Source organism: Alosa sapidissima, chromosome 21, assembly GCF_018492685.1.
Source record: "Alosa sapidissima isolate fAloSap1 chromosome 21, fAloSap1.pri, whole genome shotgun sequence".
NCBI classification, from domain to species: Eukaryota; Metazoa; Chordata; class Actinopteri; order Clupeiformes; family Clupeidae; genus Alosa; species Alosa sapidissima.
In genome coordinates, this window is record NC_055977.1 from 26,664,979 (window position 1) to 26,686,287 (window position 21,309).

At 39.6% G+C, this 21,309-nt stretch overlaps 1 protein-coding gene and 1 long non-coding RNA gene across 2 annotated transcripts; both read right to left on the reverse strand.

The window, feature by feature from the left end:
- Positions 1-7,686: 7,686 nt before the first annotated feature.
- Positions 7,687-11,596, reverse strand: LOC121696190. Its single transcript, XM_042077535.1, has 2 exons — positions 8,664-11,596; positions 7,687-7,693 (listed from the first exon to the last, which is right to left on the reverse strand). The coding sequence occupies exons 1-2, from the start codon at positions 11,594-11,596 to the stop codon at positions 7,687-7,689; spliced, it is 2,940 nt and encodes a 979-aa protein (XP_041933469.1).
- A 1,486-nt stretch (positions 11,597-13,082) lies between these two features.
- On the reverse strand, positions 13,083-20,425 carry LOC121696052. Its single transcript, XR_006026227.1, has 4 exons — positions 20,409-20,425; positions 19,138-19,171; positions 17,497-17,562; positions 13,083-13,726 (listed from the first exon to the last, which is right to left on the reverse strand). It is a non-coding gene; the product is annotated as an uncharacterized LOC121696052 (long non-coding RNA).
- Between the last annotated feature and the right edge of the window lie 884 nt (positions 20,426-21,309).

Below are 21,309 nucleotides of genomic sequence, written 5' to 3' on the forward strand. Positions count from 1 at the left end.
AAATTTGGTGACCTTTGACCTCTAGGGGGCTCTGCAAAAACATGCCTTTTGGCCTGTTGCTGCTGTTGTGCTTAGAATTAAAACGCACTAGTGGTGTCTGGCAATAAGTCGACAGAGGACAACTTGTTACATCAAAGTAATTGATTCGGCGCCATATTGGATTTAATCAAAAACACAAACAAGTTTTCGTAGGTCTCAAATTTCAGCTGATCCTCACCAAAATTGGCAGAGACCATCTTCAGACAATGTCTTGTCAGTGCATTGTTTTCTTGAACAATTGACAGAAGCTTTTGCCTGTAACAGCCAATGCTTTCATGTATCAAAACAAACCTTAGTACATGTTCCTCAGACCCCATCCGTAGGACGCATTGCAGGATGCATTTTGGCCTGTAGCTCCTGTTGTGTTTGGAATTAAAACTTGCTAGTGCTGTCTGGTAATACTGTGGAAGGTCCTTAGGCTGACAGATGACAACTTGTGACAACGTAGTTGATTTGGTCGCCATATTGGGTTTATTCAAAAAAGCGAAACAATTTTCACAGGTCACAAATCTCATCTAATCTTCACCAAAATTGGCACAGACCATCTTCAGACCATGCCTTATCAGTACATTACTTTCTGGAACAATTGACGAAAGCATTCGCCAGTAACCGACATTGGTGGCGATGCTGCCAAACAGGAAGTGAGCTGATATCTTTTGGCTTGTAAGTTTTCTTGTGTTTGGATAAACCTTACTGGCTATTGAAAATAGCCCTTTGGCTGACACATGCTTAACTGGGATTGTCCACCCCTAGTGAGTAAATGGCCACATCTACAGCTCAATGTCCTTTGTAACGCTGTCCTGTAGTGCTGTTGTAGATTGCGAAGATTAGGTGCATGAGCCTCAGCAGGTCACAAGGCAGGTGAGGGTACATACGCCTCAACCGCTTCGCCAGTAACAGCCAACCGACATTGGTGGCGATGCTGCCAAACAGGAAGTGAGCTGATATCTTTTGGCTTGTAAGTTTTCTTGTGTTTGGATAAACCTTACTGGCTATTGAAAATAGTCCTTTGGCTGACACATGCCAACGTTTCATGTCAATGCAATTTAGTTTGATAACAGTCTATGTATAAGGATGTAAAACTATTTAAGTTCATTCATTTAAAAATTAACTGAGTATTCAAAGTCTTTTTTGAGTAAAGAAAGATATGGCAAACATTTGTAGTTTATTAATCACATTTGAATATAGCATAGCTAGTGATATGTAAGTACATTTTACATAGATTTTACAATCTTACAATGTCACATTTAGGTTAGTTAATCCATGAGTGTGGTTAGTCTGTTAACTGTCAGGCTATTTATGGACTAAAAGTCATTACTGCAGTCATTGATAATCTGCTACAACATGTGTCCTTTTTGTCATGTGATTCTCATCATCACATCTTTGCTATGCTTAATATATTAATTATTCTGGTTTGTTATCAATAAGTGTTCCAATGGATGAGGTAGAAATTGCATGATGTTATGCAAACAAATACCCTGAAAACTAACCATTTATTTGCAATTATTGTATAAAATTTAATGTCAGAAATAGAAAGTTCCACATAAAACAATGAACAAAAAGCAAAGATGTCCAAAATAGTAAAAAAAATAAAACTGAGAAAAAGCAAAAACATGAAGTCATTAAAGCCCCAATTACTTATATTTCCTTGCATTACTAAATGGTCCTATAATAATCTACAGAACAAAGTCAATCTTCTTAACCGGGCTTGTCATCCCTTAATCAGTAGATGGCCACATCTACAGCTCATTGCGCTTTGCAATGCTGTCCTGTAGTGCTGTTGTAGATTGCCAAGATCAGCTGCATGAGCCTCAGCAGGTCACAACTCTCCGTCTGGTACAGGTGGTTTGATAGTCTGTGTGGCTTGTGAATGTCCATAAGCCTCAGCAGTCCTCACCATATATACAGTTAAATATAATGGGTACTCACATAATGTCAATATGTCAGAAGATCTCATAATAACTGATAACAGTTTATGTAGAAAAACCAAATGGTGCAGTTCATTGGGAAAGCTACGTTGCTGGCGGGTGTCCGTGATCCGCAGCAAGACAGGTGCAGGTCACTCGGAAGGCTGCGCTGCAGCTGGCAGGTGTCCATCATCTGAAGCAGGCTCTGTGACTGGTGCAGTTCATTGGGAAGGCTACGCTGATGGCGGATGTCCGTGGTCCGCAGCAGGACTGGTGCAGGCCACCCGGAAGGCTGCGTTGCTGTTTTTTTTTTTTTTTTAAATCCAAGTGGTACTCTTCTGAATGTTTCCTCTCAATATGCCCCCTTTACACATCAGCTGCCTCCAGAAAGTGTGTTTACTCACATGCTTCTCTTATTGCATTGCTGTCCATGGCATTCATGTCATTCAAATGCCCTAGTGCTGGTGGCAACTCCACCAATAAAACTGAGAAAATGCAAAAACATGTAGTCATTAAAGCCCTTATTACTTCTATTTCCCTTGTATTACTAAATGGTTCTATAATAATCTACAGCACAAAGTCAATCTTCTTAACTGGGATTGTCCACCCCTAGTGAGTAAATGGCCACATCTACAGCTCAATGTCCTTTGTAACGCTGTCCTGTAGTGCTGTTGTAGATTGCGAAGATTAGGTGCATGAGCCTCAGCAGGTCACAAGGCAGGTGAGGGTACATACGCCTCAACAGGCACTGTGACAAGTAAAAGCCCCTCTGCACCACCACAACCACCAATGGAAAAGGAGGATGAGTCTCAGCAGGCTCTCCATCTGGTACAGGTGGTTCGAAAGGCTGTGTGGCTTGTGAATGTCCATGAGCCTCAGCTGTCCTCACGATTGGTGTGTCCCATGGAATAGACGCATGGACAAGTTCTGTGCACACCTGTGGTAGTGGTCACACCACAACTCTGAAGCATCTCAGCAAGTATATTCTTTGAAACTGGTCAAACATTATCTGTAAGGTGATTTTAGAGCAGATGTAAATTTATAAAAAATGTATACACTCTTTTGTTCCACATGTGTAAGAAATGTCTATTCATTAACAGTGTATAACATATACATCCTACTAAAATATGCATAAACATTTAGATTGCATCTTTTGGAAAAAGAAAAACACGGATACTCACATTAAAATCTTGATATTTTGCGTTGCTGGCGGATGTCCGTGATCCGCAGCAGGACCGGTCTGTGATCCGCAGCAGGACCGGTGCAGGCCACTCGGAAGGCTGCGTTGCTGGCGGATGTCCTTGATCCGCAGCAGGACCGGTGCAGGCCACTCGGAAGGCTGCGTTGCTGGCGGATGTCCGTGATCCGCAGCAGGACCGGTGCAGGCCACTCGGAAGGCTGCGTTGCTGGCGGATGTCCGTGATCCGCAGCAGGACCGGTGCAGGCCACTCGGAAGGCTGCGTTGCTGGCGGATGTCCGTGATCCGCAGCAGGACCGGTGCAGGCCACTCGGAAGGCTGCGTTGCTGGCAAATGTCCGTGATCCGCAGCAGGACTGGTGCAGGCCACTCGGAAGGCTGTGAAGCTGGGCCTGGGCCAACATTTTCTGTATGGTCATTTGAGAGCAGATGTACATTTACAATAAAAGTCTACATGCTATACACAGGTGAAATAAAGCAGCATGTCTTTTTCTTAAAGTTCACATCCTGTCAAATATGGATGAATCAGAATTAGGATGCCTGTCTTTGAAAAAATGTACAGTTAAATATAATGGGTACTCACATAAAGTCAATATGCCAGAAGATCTGATGACAGCATTTTCGACTCCACACCTCTGAAGTGGTTGGTTCAGTTTTGTCTTACAAAGTAAGACTTATTGCATTCAGTCCATTGTATTGTGGTGGTTAATTGTACAGATCCAGTAGTAGAATTTAGCAATATGTTAGTGAACAGATTCCGTATATACCATTATGAAATGAAATGTATAGAGCATCAGTAACTCTTCTGATATAACATCAATAACTCTTCCTTCTTTTTCCTTCTTTGTAATTATCCATGACAAAACATACTTCACAATAATTGACAATAATATAACAAAACAAATTAAAAATAGTTCATGCAATATCAACAAGTAAAGTAACATGTTACACACCATCTAAATTACAATCCTTGGTGTGGTAACAAAATACTCATAGTATTTATAGCTAAAACAAATCATTCCCACACAAAAGAACAGTCTAAAACCAGGTCACAAAATCAGGTCCAAATGAAAAACTTAAAACTTGAAAAACTTAAAACTTAAACCATTAAATATGTCTTATTTCAAGTAGTTGTACAGGACTAATGGCTGAACATTGTCCTGGGTTGATTAAGTAACCAAGTGAATTGTCCTCAACCAATCTAAAACTTAGAAACAAAAACAAACTTTCTTCTCTGAATTCTTCATGTCAAAAAATAGAATTTTTTACATAAACAAAATAATTATCTAAAGTCTGTCAATATATTGTAACACATTTGTACATTAAATGATCAACTGATGCATATTTGAACTTCTTTAACAATGCAATTTTGTTTGATTCACCATGTGTATTACTGTAGACCCAGTTTACAGAACTGCATACCAAGTCGACAGTGCTAAATATGTAAATGACTTCTAACATGCAGTTTCATCACTCAAACAAAAATGGTAAGGTGTTCAGTTCAATTGGTATGAAAGATATTCACAGTGCTAAGATGCACCTGTCAGTCTCGGCAGACATAGAAATCACTGCTTAGAACGGCTGTGTAGTCCCACACAGGAATATAGTTGTTGCTGTTTTTTTTATTAATCCAAATGGTATTCTTCTGAATGTGTCCTCTGAATGTGACTCCTTTACACATCACCTATCTCCAGCAAGCATGTTTACTCACATGCTTCTCTCAGCAGATTGCTGTCCATGGCTTTCATGTCCTTCAAATGCCCTGGTTCTGGTGGCAACTCCACCAACCAGAATGTCCTTGGAGAACCTGCCCTTTTCCAAGAAATATTGATGTTGCAGCGAGATGTAGGCTGGGCCTCTGACCTGTGTTATCTTAAAGGCAACAGAACTGATTCCACAGTAAATGACAGAGATTGTCTGTAATCAGCACTATTTAAGTGATCTTGTACATATGGTATCATGACTTTATTGTGCCAAAGCATATGTCATTAAGACAACAATAAGGGTCACTTTTTGTATCACACTACTGTATATGTTAAAAACTGTGAATTAACTGCAAATTCGTGGTGATTTGGACACCTTTGATATGCATGATAAACAGCAATGGCATGACTGTCCACTTGGTATAATTCCATAATTCATGAAAATGTTGACCAAACAAGTTCCCTGTATAGGAGCCATTTTCCAAAAGAAGTTGCACTTTTAAGATTTGTTTTCTTTCTTTGTTTTTTCACCATTCTTACACAATCTCGACACAATTCATTCATACACAAATTATTCTTTCACTTCATTGAAGATTTAAAGTATTGTTGTCCTTTAACTCAGTGTTGCAATAATAATACCAGTCTTCAACTGACTGTAATATCTGTAAAATAATATGGTTAATTTTATTTTACTGCACTGAAATTGAACAGCTGTGTTTGCTGTTATTGACTGTTATCGTCTTAACTGTAATTCACTGATAATGTTAAGGTTCACAATAACGGTAAAGATAAAAACATTCATTACGCTATATGTGTTATGTCTGTCCATTCATTATAAATTTAATTTGGACTCTTGTTAGCATTTAAAACATTACACATAACTTGGTGTAATGGTGGTGTAATGCAACCAAAATGAAATTATTTGACAAACATTAACAAGACATAACCTAAAATGCTTGAGACAATTAAGGAATGATCCACTGACTTAAAAAAAATAATAGATAATAAATCAACTGTATTGTTTTCTGATATTTACACATTCATCTGTATATCTTTACCGTTATTTGCAACTTCTTTTGGAAAATGGCCCCTATACCCCTCCCATGCCCTGCAAGGAGCCGTCCAGTGTATGCTCTCTCCTTGCCACCACCCACCCACCCATCATAACCCCGCTCAGCGGACGGACTATGGAGTAAACTCATAATGACATCATAACATAACCAGAATATAAATACTTACCTATTCAAAGACAAATATCATTAATCACAGAAAACATTACAACAGTGAGATCAGTATTGCTTCATGAAAACTGTAGTATGTCTGCACAACTTCAACAACAACATGTTCTGTGCCTTTAATGTAAACATGATCTATTAATGTACCTTTTTCAGTTGTAGCTGCTTGCACGTGCTGATTGTATCCATGCCGTTCCAGTAACTTGAGAATTGTAGAAGATACAAAGATGTCCTCATTGAAGTCTCCCATGATGAGCTTTCTCCCTGGATGCTTCTCAAGTTCAAAAATGACCTGTAATAACTGTTCTCGAAACATGTCAATCTTATAAGAGCTGGGCCTGTACAACACAGCAGCAATCAAATTTGCATGAGGTATTTCAAAATACAGACATTCCAAATTGCATCTTTCTGGAATTGACACCTGCACATCAATGTTTTCTGAACAATACACACCAACTCCACCTCTTTGTTGTTGTTTCAGCGCTGCAAAGGCTGGCTCAGAGTCATCGTAACAGTTTCCCCTCGGATTGTGTTTGAAGACGTATCCTGGAAGTTGTGGCTCTTCATCAGTGTCTACATTGAGCCATGTCTCTGTTAAGCAAATACAGTCAGCATTCATGAGGGCTTTATGGGATTGAACATCCTGAATGTGAGCATTCAAACTCTGTACATTGTGAAGTGCTACTGTGCACACAGGGTTCATGTTAGATGAAACAGACATTCCAAAGTTAAACTCAGGCAAGCTTTTCATAGCCGAATCTACTTTGTTATCACAAAATATGGCAGATTCTTTGAAGTCCTTAATTATCAGCCCACCGAGAGTTCTCACTCGACTCAACGCAACGTATGCTTGCCCTGGTGCAAAGATCTTCTTGAGTGATACAACAGCCCTTTCAACAGTAAGCCCTTGACATTTATGTACAGTTACTGACCAGGCCAGGCTAATCGGCAGTTGCCTTCGTACACCACCATTATTAGCCACTTGTTCCTCTTGCACTTCCACTATCGTTGAACGTTCAGAAACCCTTTTTGCTTTTGACCTCTGGATCTTTCCTACATTAGGGTCTTCAAACTCCACATGGATAGCTGCAGGCATGTCATCGTCTTGTTGACTTTGAATAATTTCCACGACTGTGCCACATGCTCCGTTGACAAGGCCATCAGACACATCTATGTTTTTCTTCAACATGACCCTTGCTCCAACACCCAACGAAACACATTTAGGCAAGCAAGAGTTGAAAACTTTTGTGTGAAAGCCAACTTTCCGTTCCATTCTTCCAGTTTTGGGATTTCGGACAAAGTCTTGAGCACGTATGGTGATTGCGTCTGGGCAGATCTCTTGCAGTCTCTTCACGTTATATTCATCAACCTCTGCATTTGTAGCATACACATGAATGTCCGTAGATTCCTCACCAGTTTCACGCTGCCTCAATGTGAGAACATCACGGTCGGTGAGAGGTTCGTTCTTTTTACGGACTCTGAGACGATTAAGTATTTCCGCAAATGCTGCATTTTCTTGTCTAACAACTTTAGTCAGTTCTGCAACCTCAAAGTTGTTGTCCCACAGGTTGGCTCCTTTGTTTTCAGCAAAAAGAGGCGTGCCTTTCACAGGCTTGAGTTGATAAAAATCACCCACACAAATCAGGGAAACCTTTGCAAACAAGGAATAATCACCAGTCTGCTTGATTTGACGCAGTCTACCATGAATGTAGGCCAAAAGACGGTGGTCGACCATGGACACTTCATCAATGATCAGAATTTGCAAGCTTCCCATTTTGGTTCGCAAAGAATTGACTTTCTCATCACCTAGTGGTTGATATGGCAGTTTGACATTTGCACCAATAGAGAATGTATTGTGAATTGTTGCAGCACCAATGTTATATGCAGCCACTCCTGTAGGTGCTGTTAGAAGCACAGTGAGGTCCTCAGGATTTTCAGCAATCTGTGACAACAGCCTGGTAGATTCGTAATGTATGGCTTTGATTAAATGGCTTTTCCCCGTTCCTGCTCCACCAGTAATGAATAATCGCAACGGTTCAGGATTTTGCCCAAACACTTTCTGCAAACACCACTTCCGAACAGCATAGAATATGGCAGACTGTTCTTTATTTAATGATCGCAATAAATGCAATGCATCCTGTCTGGGCATTGACACATGATTTGTTTCCAAAGTGCATGTAGTCTGTGGGTTTGCTGTCAGGTCAGGAATGAGTTTGTCATCATCATCACCTTCATCATCTGCAACCTTTTCTTTCATCAGATCCAAACAACGAAGACGCTCCCTTTCTGTTTCAGGACATATTTGAGCCCAGGCATCTTCTAAATCAATTTTGTCTTCCAGCAACTGTTTAGCTCTGTCAATCTCATCACTTTCTTTTTCAAATAAAGCTTTGTTGGTATCCACAATCAACTGCACTCTTTGAATATCAACGCCACATTTCACTGCACCATTTTTATAGAAATGCTCATATGTATCAAACTGGGGCGGTTTGAGGTGACAATCTTCATAGTAAGGCAGAAACAGTTGCAGCAACGAATGGAAGTATTTTTCAGGGTTTTTTGTGGGAGAAAATCTGGGATACCTCACGACAGCAGGTTCAGTTCGGGTCCTTCGTTTCACAAAGCCACAGTTGTTGTTGAGCTGTATAATGTCATGTGAATCTTTTTCAGTCGGAACCTGTGACTTTGATAGAACTCTGTATTCAGAACAAAAACTGGCCAGGCATAAATCCTCAAATTGTTCATTCTGGGGTCTGCTCTTATACCTCTCAATCACATTGGTCATCCAAATGCTGCTTTCGTCATTACACTGTTGGAATTGAGCTTTATTTTGAAGTACATGCAGAGGTAAACTCATCCTAACAGGATTATCACCAACTGGAATGAACTGTACGTCACGAGAGCATTCTTTCAAGTGCATGTGTGTTAATCGATACACTGCCTCTTGGGCTGAAACTTCTCTGTTGTGTAGGTATACACTTCCAAGCTGTTTGAATGCTGCTTTTGCATCAAGGTTGCCATTCATTGACTCGTCTTGGGCACGTTGTAAGAGCAAACCCATTTCTTGTTCTGCTTTTGTGATGTATGACAGTATGTAGACCACAACTGAAAAGGCATCTGTGACATACTGGATATCCATATTGCCTTGCCAAGCACGGAGTAAGTCTTTGTTGTACTGGTTCACCCAAATGTCTCCAGGATTTCGTTTCAGGACAATGCTTTTCTTTTTGGAACATATGTTGTACGCCTTTTCAAACAAACCTTGATCTATCCCAAGAGACTCAAAAAATGCATCGGCTGTATCAAAATTCATGTCAGGCATGGTCAACGCAGTTTTAACATTCTTTATTATGGCACTCGCACTTGTATTGTCATCATTGCCATTTAAGTCCTCACAGTTACCGCCTCTTGTGATGAAAGTACAGCTTGATGGTGGCCGTGGGAAGTTGAACCTGCACACTGTGTTTTTCTTGCGGCAAGTCTTAGAGTGTCTTGTGCTGTGCCTCTGTACGCTGCTCACAACCTCGTAAAGCTCTGCATCTGTTTCTGGTGGAATTTCACAAGTGATGTATGTATCTATGAACTGTGCCACTTCATCATCATTCTCTTTATCAATCTTGGGAGCATTTTCAACCCAAAAAAGACAGTGGACATGAGGAGAACCACGCTGTTGAAATTCAACACGATAAAAGTAGTCCTTTATTTTCCCTATGGGTTCTGCTGGCGACATGATTACATCACGGAGGAAGCAATGCCATCTGTGATCAAACATTCTTGCCGCTGTCACAGGGTTTCGACGTATGAGTCCACATTTGTCAGACCAGTCAAGATCGTCAACAGACATTTGTTTACCTTCTATTCTTAGCATAGAGTTCAGCATTTCAGGCCACCTCAAATCTGCAGAGCTAAAAGATGCAAAGAATGTGGGTATGGAGAGTTGTCTTATCATGGCAAATAAATCTTTCTGAACTGACATCCAGTATGGAGGTGTGCCACGAATTCCTCGTAAGAACTTGTATCCTTCGTCATTGCGCAATATTTTACCCAACGACTCTGAGTTCAACAACATGTCTGGTGATGCATCTTTCAGAGAGGAGTTGCCGCCACCTTTGCGTAATGCCACTGATACACCAGATACAACTTGATGCACCTCTGATATGTATTGTGCGTAAAAAATGAAGTCTGTGTTCTGTGCAAAACGCCCATCTGCATTCAGAATGCGTGTATTCAGGTACCGTGACAGAGTTATTTTGGACTCTCTTTTATCATGGAATGTAGGTCCACCAGATGGATACAAAACAGGGAAACATTTTGCCTCGTTAGTTTTATCAGACAGCAACCTCACTGGACTGTTACCTTCACCTGGTGCCACATTAAGTATATCCTGAAAATTCTGATCAATGATCTCTGAACCCAGATCGACAGGTTGTAATGATGTATCTGACAAAAGCCCATTCTGGTCTTTGATATAAGTCACATCTTCCTCTGCTTGCTCTTCAGGAACATTGTCATCATCACTGTTATCAGGTGTTTCCTGTTTGGTACTTTCCTCATGCTGGTCAGTGCCATTCAGAGAGTTTATCCATTCGTCATTCATAGTCACATCACCGTACCATTTATTGTTTGCCATCAAATACCTCAGTGCATTTCTGACACGATCAGTGTGGACGTACATGTACTCGTAATGACCTTTATATGTCAACTTGCGTTTCAGTTTCACTCTTATCATCTTATCATCACATTCATTTCTTGGGAGTATATTTGTCACATTTGCGTTATTAACAGGAACAGAGACGCAAGGACCATGGCAAGCTCTCTGGCGGCCTCGCGGCAAACACAACAGCTTCATGAAGGGAATGTGACGTGCAATGAGATGTTGTTCCAAAGAGTTAAGACATTTAAGTTCTGCTGGAATATTATCCAAATGCATGTTGTTGGTAACACTCTCTTCGGGAAGTTTTCCTCCGAGTATTTTATGATGACATGTATGGCAAATCCATAATTTGCTTGATGGACTATCAGACAAATGGCATTTCTGCTCACATTCAGCATCACACACATGTAAATATTGCAGTGTTATGCATCTATTAGCCAATGCAGCCACTTCCGCTCCTTTGCTTTCATAGCAATGTCTTTTACACTCAACCACCTGCTTCCTGAAGAGTAAACGATGACAGACTGAGCATACATATTCAGGGCCACGGCTGACCTCCTGACGAAAATAATCAGTAGCCAAATCAATGTCTCCCTGTTTTTTCTGCCATGTTGAATAATTCTCACGTCTTTTTTGTATTTTATTTACACGGATGTTTTCATTTTCTTGATACCTCCTCTTATTATACTCTTTAATTTTATTCTGGAATCCAATGTTTTTCTTGTATTTTGTATGACTGTAGTCACGGACAAGATTCTGGAATGACCTGTTTGTCTTATATTTGGCTTTGGAGTACTCACGGACACGAGTCTGAAAGGTCTTGTTTGTCTTATATTTGTCACTAGAATACTCGCGTACCATTGCTTGAAAGGAAGCACTTTTCCTGTATGTCATTTTAGAGTAGTCACGCAGCAATTTTTGATATTCAGGATCAGAACTATACTTATTCCGAACACATGCACGCTTTCTCTCTCTGTAATCGCTGTCATTGTAATATCGCTGGCGATCTTTCTTTGCTTTCACATTTTCTGATTCATCTTTCAACTTTCTTTTCCGTTGTGGCCTCAAGTTGTCATCAATCATGACTGGCTGGCATGTTCCTGAACAAGGCCTTCCTGCATCTTTGTGTTGTACACATTCAACAACTTCATAATGACTGCCAGTGTGATTTAAATAGATGCAATTCTCTCTACATGTGTGTGAGTCTGCAGGTCTGTGCATATTCCATCTCCCATCATTGAAAGTAAAGATAGTTGTTTGCAACAAGTCAGCAGCAGCAAAAATATCAATTTCTTTTGCCCATGAACCACAGTAATATATCCTTGATTTAGTGACATAATCCTGCACAGATGTGTATTCATCCCTCAAATATGTTTCAAATTGGGTGCCGTTGCTCTGAAGGTGTTGCACGACAGCACGTCTTATTTTCAAATGCTTGTCTTCATTGTGGCAAATGCTAAAGGCTAGGCTGCGGTAAAAGCAATTCCCATCAGGTTTTATACTTTTTATCTTACAGAGACATCCCATGTCATCAATATAAGTTGTTGCCATTAGGCCTACATCAACATTTCCATTTTGAAGCTCTAAACATGTGCACAGTGCATCCTGGTCCTGACGAGTTAAAGGTTTAAAAGCATGTTTGGGAACTCTTACATCACTTATACTGACATCAGTTGCCTGCGAATTACACTTTAAAGGTTGAAAAGACTGTTCGTCCGTTCCTGTATCAATAAGAATGACATCGCATGTTGCAGTTCCATTTCGCTTAACACCCTTACTGGGAGCTCGTCTCAAAACGTCACTGTAGAGTGGTCTACCGTTTAGATTAGAACAAGCATTTGTGCCTGGTATGGTCTGTGAACATTCTGTGCCACTTGTGAAATTGGCTGCAACTGTAGACGACCCACTTACAACTCGTTCACATACTTTAGGCTTACACTTCACATCGCTGTAGAGTGGACGGCAACTTGCAGAGCTCGTTGAACAGCTGGATGAATCGTCCATCTGGGCATTGGCATCAATTATTACGGTGACTCCAGTTACCTCAAACCTTGGTGTACTTACGCCAAAAGATCTTGCAAAGTCGTAAACAAATGTGACCAGGGAGTGTATAGAGCTGAAGTATGCAACACAACTTGTCCTCTCACCTTTCTGGTTGACGTATCTGTTAGCGTGTGAATCAACAAACGCAAACCTTGCTCCTGCATTCACTACAGCACATGTGTTAGCACAAATGGTTAACAAACAAGCATCATTGCTAAACAGCGCCCGCTGCAGTGCTACATCAAAAGGCATGGCAACATCACGTAAAGCATCGTCATAGTCATCAACCTGAATAAATCCAGTGTAAGAATCAGCAAAGTTTATTGAGAAATCACAATTCCACACTTCATATTGTCTAGGCAATTCAGACACAGCAATGTAACCCCTTCCTTGGTCTCTTATTTTACCCTGTGCACTCATTGACCTGTAAAGAACAGTTCCCTTAATCAAAACATCATCAAGATCTCGAGTTTCCCAACTCCACACATTCTTCATCTTGGACTTCAAAACAGCAGTCAAACTGATGGCACCACACTGCTTGTTGCGCACATTTCCAAACTGTGAATCGCCTTGATGAAAGGACCCCATCAGCACAGATCTCTCTGGGAAGTCAACAGATTCAATCAAACAATCATTAGTAGCATTAGAAGTCAAAGTATTTGACAGTGGGTTTGCAGAGTCATGGCACATATTCAGAGAGTCAGCAGTTTGGCTGAGTTTGAGCAGAGTTTCAGCAGAGTTTGGCTGAGTTTGAGCAGTACGTGAACAGTACGGGAGCAGTACGGGAACAAAGTTGGCGTCCGAAGACTGCGGAGCACTGGCCTTTTTTTTACGAGGTAGCGCTGGCAAAACCTCGGCCCTTGCTTTATTTTTACGAGGTAGCGGTGGCAAAACCTCGGTATCTCGGTCCACTGTAGTCGGTCCTGACTCAGCGACATCAGCCGGCATCTACAACAAAACACATTAGTCAGTGACATGTAATGATACCATGGTTGTTTGACCATTCAACTGGTACTTGACAATGTCTTTCCACTTCTATGAAAACATGCAATCATTCACATTTGTTATGGTATTTAGCAGACACTTTCATCCAAACATATAATTACACTAATTCATGTAAAATTATAATGACTCAAGTTAAGAATACACGTTGATACAACTAAAGATGTTAATACAAAATTGCTCAATTGCTATGGCAACAGTCAAAGATAGTCTGCGATGCAACAATCATAACAATAAAATCATTGATCAGTCCTCTTCATTGCTGTGGCTTTCAATGATCTGTTACCAACAAACCATCAAAACAACCAAAATAAAAAACTAACAATGGCAACAAATAACCAAGGATGTAACTAAGAAGTTTAAACAGGTAAAGAAAACACATTCAATTGTTGTTTGAAAGATTGCAAACTGTTATCAGAGGAAGTACAAGTAGACAACTCATTCTACCACTGAGGTAGCACAAAGGAGAAAAAGTCTAGATCTAGACCGAATCATTGAATAACACAAAATTTGTTTATTGGAGGAACACAGTGGTCTAGAAGGAATGTAAGGCGGAATCATATTATTACGATAAGATGGAGCTGATCCAGTAAAAGCCATATATGTCAATGTCAGGGTTTTGAATTTAATTCTGGCTGCAATAGGAAGCCAATGCAGACAACAAGAAGCATGTGTCCTCTTAGGATGAGAAAGTATCAGACATGCTGCTGCTGCATTCTGAATCATATCCAAAGCTTTTACAACACATGCAGGGAGGCCAACTAGAACTGACAGTAGTAGTAGTATGTTTAGAAAGAACCATAGCTCACATTTATACAGTATGCCTTTACAAAAGTTCAATCTATAGAGCTAATAAACCACACTTTTTCCATTCACCAAAGTTGGACAACTTGGCCATAGAAAACATTTCTACTGTTTGCATGCCAATAACACAGTCATGACACTATCTAAGTGTAAAGCGTTACAAACAGTGCACCATCCTGAGTCCATTCCTAACATAGCCCCTTCTCTGCATCAAGATTACTGTAACGCAAGTGCCTATGGTACAAGAGCCATCACATTACAAAGTACAATGCCTATCCTGGTAACAACCACTACATCTATCTTGAGGTCAGGCCAGCATTTTATAATCATCTGTGAGGAACTGGACAGCCAACAAAGACCCTCCTACCACTGACCATGACCAAGCGGTATCTGACCATATCAGTGTTGACTAATCTCTGTCTCTCGAGTCTCTAAATTCTACATAAAAGAATACATCTATGCTATAAAACAACCCATACATAACACATTTTTGATACGGCACTTACATGAACCTGAACTCAACCATCATACTAAAAAGATTTAATATACAATTAGGATCCTATTGACAATGAACTCAGACTTGCACTCAACTACCTGACTCTGTTGAATAACAATTCTCTAGTAGATGTACATTCATATAATGCAGATATCAAACCACCCAAGTGTCACTAATAAAAAACAGAAAGCTGAAACATCATGTAATCTGTACTGTACCATCTCAAAAACATTGTGAGGATAAAACTGCAACATATGTATGTGTATCAAACATCTACTTAGAAGGAAGGAAAACACCTCCTACTCTTTCACAAACCTGCATACATGACCTGATATACATGGTTGCACACAGCCTACCTGCCTTCCCTAAAACATTCAAGCAAATGTCAGGGGTGTGATTGGCAAAGGTAAAAAAAAAATCATCACCTACACTTCATAAAATTCATGAGGCAAATCCTATGCAAGGGTGGCACTGGAAAAGGGCCTTAAAGAAAATATATTTGGGCCAAATACTAGGGGGGTCCGGGGGCATGCTCCCCCGTAAGAAAATTTTGTTTGAAGTGAAATTCAAGAATTGAATTGGAATTGGAATAAGAGCCAGTTTCAATTCAGTTCTGGAATTTTGCACAAGCCTGCTCACTACCACTTGCAACGCCTTTGAATGCAATCCGCTGCCCTGTTTACCGACAATGCTACAACGGACTTACACTGCCACCTTGTGGCGATAAGTTGTAATACATTTCAGCTGCGTAAATCACGGAAAGCGCGAATGAAGTGGTCATTTCTAAATGGGACCCACTGAAGGCTATGTGGTAACACAGCCAATATTTTTTTAAATGTGCTTCATAAACATACAATACTGCACTACAAAAACGTAAACACCCGAATTATACTTTTCCCTTCAACCAAATAATGAAGGTGAAAGGAAGTTATTAAGCCTTGGCTGTATATATTTAGCTGTATTGGCTGTTTTATTTCTTTTTTTGTGGGATGTCCAATTTATATGTAGAAATGCACATTTGCAAAGGTGACTTAGTATGTTGTCGTAAAAGTGGCTCTCCTTTTGATTTTACACTGCCAATGTGAGGATCACTGCTATAGACCTACACAAGACTAAACCAAATATGGCTAAAATATATAGCCCATCATGATCATTTTGCCAACAGTGACGCAGAGCCATGGATTTTTTCCATTTATAACATGTTTTGTTCATAACTTAAACCAACATTGAGTTAAAATGTTGACTAAATTATTTACTATACTCCTACTTGATAATATATAGCCTGCCCCCTAACAGTCCTCTGGGCCTACGTACAAAATAGTGAATCATCTGATAGGCCTACTGATATTTTGATGCTGATTGAAGAGGTTGCAACTTGAAGGTTGTTGATATTTCAGTTCCAAAGATAATCAAATTACATCGATTCCTCTCTTCCCAAAGTAACACTGTGGGTCCTACACCACTCCTCCTAAAATAAATGGTAGGGACTGCGCCTTTAAATTGGCGACTTTTTATCCATCAGCACAATGCTACAGTAGGCCATTTCCACTAAATATTCAGCTCAATGTTATGTGCAAGACGTCTAAGTATGCCAAAGCTTTGATCTCGCACCATCACCATAACGTTACGTTTTCTCATGGTGAGATGGCATCCTGAAATATGTTTTAGACAAGGGGCGCAAGGTTCACGGAGGTGAACGGCTGGACAAACGCAAAATGACAAGGTGTTAACTAAACAATGTAGTGGGCCTAAGGTATACAGGCTTTGAAAACCTGTAAGGTTAGGCTAGTCTGTCACAGCTAACTTCAAGCACAGCTTACACGCGCAGAAGTTAAAATTCAATATCAGCATCACGAGATTCATTATCGGAAAATCCTGACAGCGAACCCGATGCAGCCAAAACGAGGGGGGAAAAAACTTCATACATGATTAAATTAATTTGTTGACCTTTACCGTTTCATGGCTTCTGCTGAGGAGTGCGCCACACACACTGAACTTGAATCAAGCTTCTTCAGAATGCAGCTGATCAACCCGTCTACTTTCACTTTCAATGAAATCCACTAATAAACGGAATACACTACAAGCGGCGTGACATCCGGAAAGATGTGAAGCACAAAACCAGTCATTGTCAGCGACCTGTTGTAATGATGGCCTGTGTAATGCAGAAATATAGCCTACCTCTGATCAACAAACCCCCTCCCCCTCTAAAAAAAAAAAACTCATCGGATCTGTACAAATTGCGTGGGTCTCATTTTCAAGTCGAAAAAAACGGAATTCCGTTTAAAAACGGAAGAATCACACCCCTGACATGTAAAAACTACTGCAATTGCTAACTGGAAGCAACATTTAAACATGTTTTCTATCATACACACAATCATAATACATCAGGACAGAATGAAAAGTTCACCAGCCTGACCTTAGTGGACCTCAAATCAGCCTGTCTTTTTTTGGCTGCCCTGGAGCGCTTGCTTGGACACGGCATCTGCAAAACACACAGAACACAAATCAGAAACAGGCAAGTCTGACAAGCTACATTTCCTTAAGCATCTCACAAGTTACACTGTATTAATTTCATCAGTTCTGATAAACAGGCAACAATGTACATATTTACATCATAAATGTTCTTTAACTTCTTTACATTCAAAAGTGAAACTATACAACACTTAAAAGCATGAGCAAGGCATACTGAAATCAAAAAATACTTTAAGACTAATAACTGAGTCTAGCATTTCAAATGTTCAACAAATTTCCAAATAAAATCACACACAATTATTACTGTTTATATAGTCTACAAACCCTGACCAGATTTGACCAAAACATTTTCAATAATTGAAAAACAAGGTGTCGAATCACTGCCAACTAGGTCACAAGTGCAAATTACCGTCAACTCACACAGCCTTGAACTGTCGCTGACACCCTGATGGCAATGCCAAAGAGCCAGTGTTGGGTCAAATTAGGCTGCCCATCAAGTTGTGCTATAGCGCAAGTAGGGTTTCAGTAGAAGTACTGTAATTGTTGCTACCTCAACACACATCATATATAATATTTGTTAGTCAATATGCTAAACCAAATAAAGTACAAAAAAATATAAAAAATTCAGGATTGTTAGTCCATTTCAACTATCTGTTTTGATAAGATGGTGCTGCTCCTAAATCAAAACATTGGATACTGGTGGCTAAAAGCAGCATTTTAGCCTGCATCCTTAAACAGAACAGTGCGATTTTTGTAAAATACTATTCATTTGTGCTACAGTATCTCAAAGCAGCATACCTTGACATAACACCAGCATCGTTGATAAGGAACATTATATTATAATGTGGATACCGTACATTTAATTACAACAATACTGCTTGTTTTCACAACCTACAATCTTGTTTCTTTAATTGCATATGCAAGGGTCGACCACACTGAATTAATCAAAAGGGGTGGTATGTAGCTTTAAAGCCATTATAAACCTTCAATTCATACATTCCCCTATATTTGTACATTTACCTGACACTTGCATGCACTGACACAAAGGGTGAAACAAATTTGCCATCAGGATTGTTATACCATTAGGCCTACGCACAACTACCATGAAACGTGACACAGCTATACCATACTGAGGCATACACTTTGTTGACCTACAGCAAAAGGCATATGAGACAGGAATAAAACTAATGAAAGCAACCCAGCTCTACAACTCTTAAATCCTACTTGCTTGCCTTCATATGCATGACACACCACATTCATCCATAACACAAGTAATGGCACACATCACCACTGAAAACTACAGCTGGAGTCCCTGCAGTGATTCTCATGACTTTATACTCTGAGGCCATCAGAACTATTCTGAATAAAGCAGAGCGGTATACTAGTTTTTTTTTTTTTTATCCAGGACTGTAAGGCACCTTTGAGTCATACACAATTATAAATATTCCAAATATCAACATGACATATTTATTACTAGTATTACCGTTTTGCAGTCAGTACAGCAAACCATTTTTTAAATTCCCCTTCAAGTTGTACTGTTTATGTGAATGTATGTGACAAAAGTTATGAAACATTTCATGCTTACCTTCAATATAAAACTTCACTCAAATATCCAGATTCTGGAAAACAGTTTAAAACAAAAATATATAGATTATTTAAGATACATACTTAGCATTTACAATAATATGTACTTTGAACTTGCAAACGTGTGATGTGGCTTGTAGTCATTCTTAATATACCAATACACTCTCCCAATTTACAGAAAATTGTTAAAGCAGCACTACAGGATTTTGGTGTAAAACCAGCAAATTAGCTACCTAAAAGGTAGAACCTCTTGGCATTGCCACATTCTAGAAGTAGCACTAGACATTCTATTTGTATTGAGCCAAGGAAAAATCTGTATATTATGCCTTCACAATTTTCATTTACAAATATAATTCCTATCCCCAGTGAAATCTATTCCCATATCTAAAACCATGGTCTGAACCAAACCAAGACATCTCATAGCAGGAATTGGTGGTCATACAAAAAAGGTTAGGCTTATGAAATTTATAAAACAATTGTGTTGTTGTTTAATTCATGAAGTAATTGGTACATTATATGAAGCCATTTGAGATTAGGTAATCCAAAACACTACGTAATAGGCTACCGTTTGCCACCTAAAATAGCCAACAGAAAAGAATAATTTAGACGAGTCATGGTAACGTTACAACACAATTGTTTGTCGCCTTATGCGAGCTTGTGCCCTCCCTTCATAGTTCAGGACTATTTTAGCCATAACCTAACATTACATTCATCCACGATTTTAACCTCACAATCCACCCTGACATTTGAATGCACGCTGTCAAATCAGACCAATTTAACCTAAGCCAACATTACATCCTGTTTATCATTACTTAAATTACTTATTTGCTAAGAATTGCACATGCTTGCCTGCCTTCACAAACACGTGCCTGACAACGTTAGCCTCAATCATGGCGTGAGGCATCGTGCCAGCGTTAGCCTATAAAGTAAGCTTAATTCGACGATACAACGTATTTCATGAGATAACCGCCTGTTCTCAACACACTGCCTGCTTACATTTGATAATAACATTTTAAAAGTATTAACGTTACGAATCCACACTTCCACAATCGCTAACGTTACCTTTCCTGTCTAACTGTAACGTTAAGAGTTTATCGTTCATAGAGTGACACTAATACGTTAACAAATCTAAACTAACTCTCCAGATGTACATCCGCTAAACATAGTTTCATATCTTCGTATTTATGTGTGTTTATTCTGTTATAAATGGCTCAAAGCCAAATATACAGACATATCAATTACTTTTCTCGAAACATTCAAACACGTCTTTACCTCTTGACAGCAGTCAGCGAAAAGAAAGATGGCGCGTGGTCGTAGTCAATTTATTTGATGTTAGTACCTACTCTTCATAATAAAAGTCCCTAAACTTTTTCAACTTCATTTGTCACGCCCTGATATCAAAATATTCAAAATATAACCAAATTCACCATCCACACAATGGATTAAATGCAATGACTGAAAATGAATAATTCAGTTACCAGCTGAATAAAACCACCACATTTTACATTAGGCTGCTATTCTTTAGAACATACTAAATGTTTTAGCCCATGAAGCCCAAAAGAGATTTAGAAAATGTCCACACAACACAAAATACATTTGATGTGAAGGGTAAATTACAGGTGAATAGAGTGAAGAAAAAAATTATACATATCACCATACAACTTGCCTACCATGAAACTTACTATCATAAAAAACAAATCATTGTGTTGTAAGATTTCTGAAATCTTGTATTCAGACTAAAATTAGGCAATGGCTGTTTCTCAAAGTCAAGGAGCCTCAAGGATTCGTGCTTGGTAGAACCAAGCCTGCCAAGTCAAATCCTTCGAAGATGATGACATCTTCAGACCAAGCATCACTTCGCTTTATTGTGTTCAGAGCTACAACCGTTAACCCGTAACAGCCAATCAAAATTGTTAGCTCATATCTCAGCAACCCTTGCATGTATCAAAACGTAGTACATGGACTCATCACCCAATTAGGAGGACACTCAAGAAATTTGGTGACCTTTGACCTCTAGTGGGTGCTGAATTAGCAAAACTGTATTTTGGCCTGTAGCTGCGGATGTGTATTATTCTGCCATGGAAGTCTATGGCAATTATAAAGCCATCTAGTATAAAGTTGGGAAATTTGGCATTAGACAGTCCAACAATTAATTACATCAAGTTTCATGTCG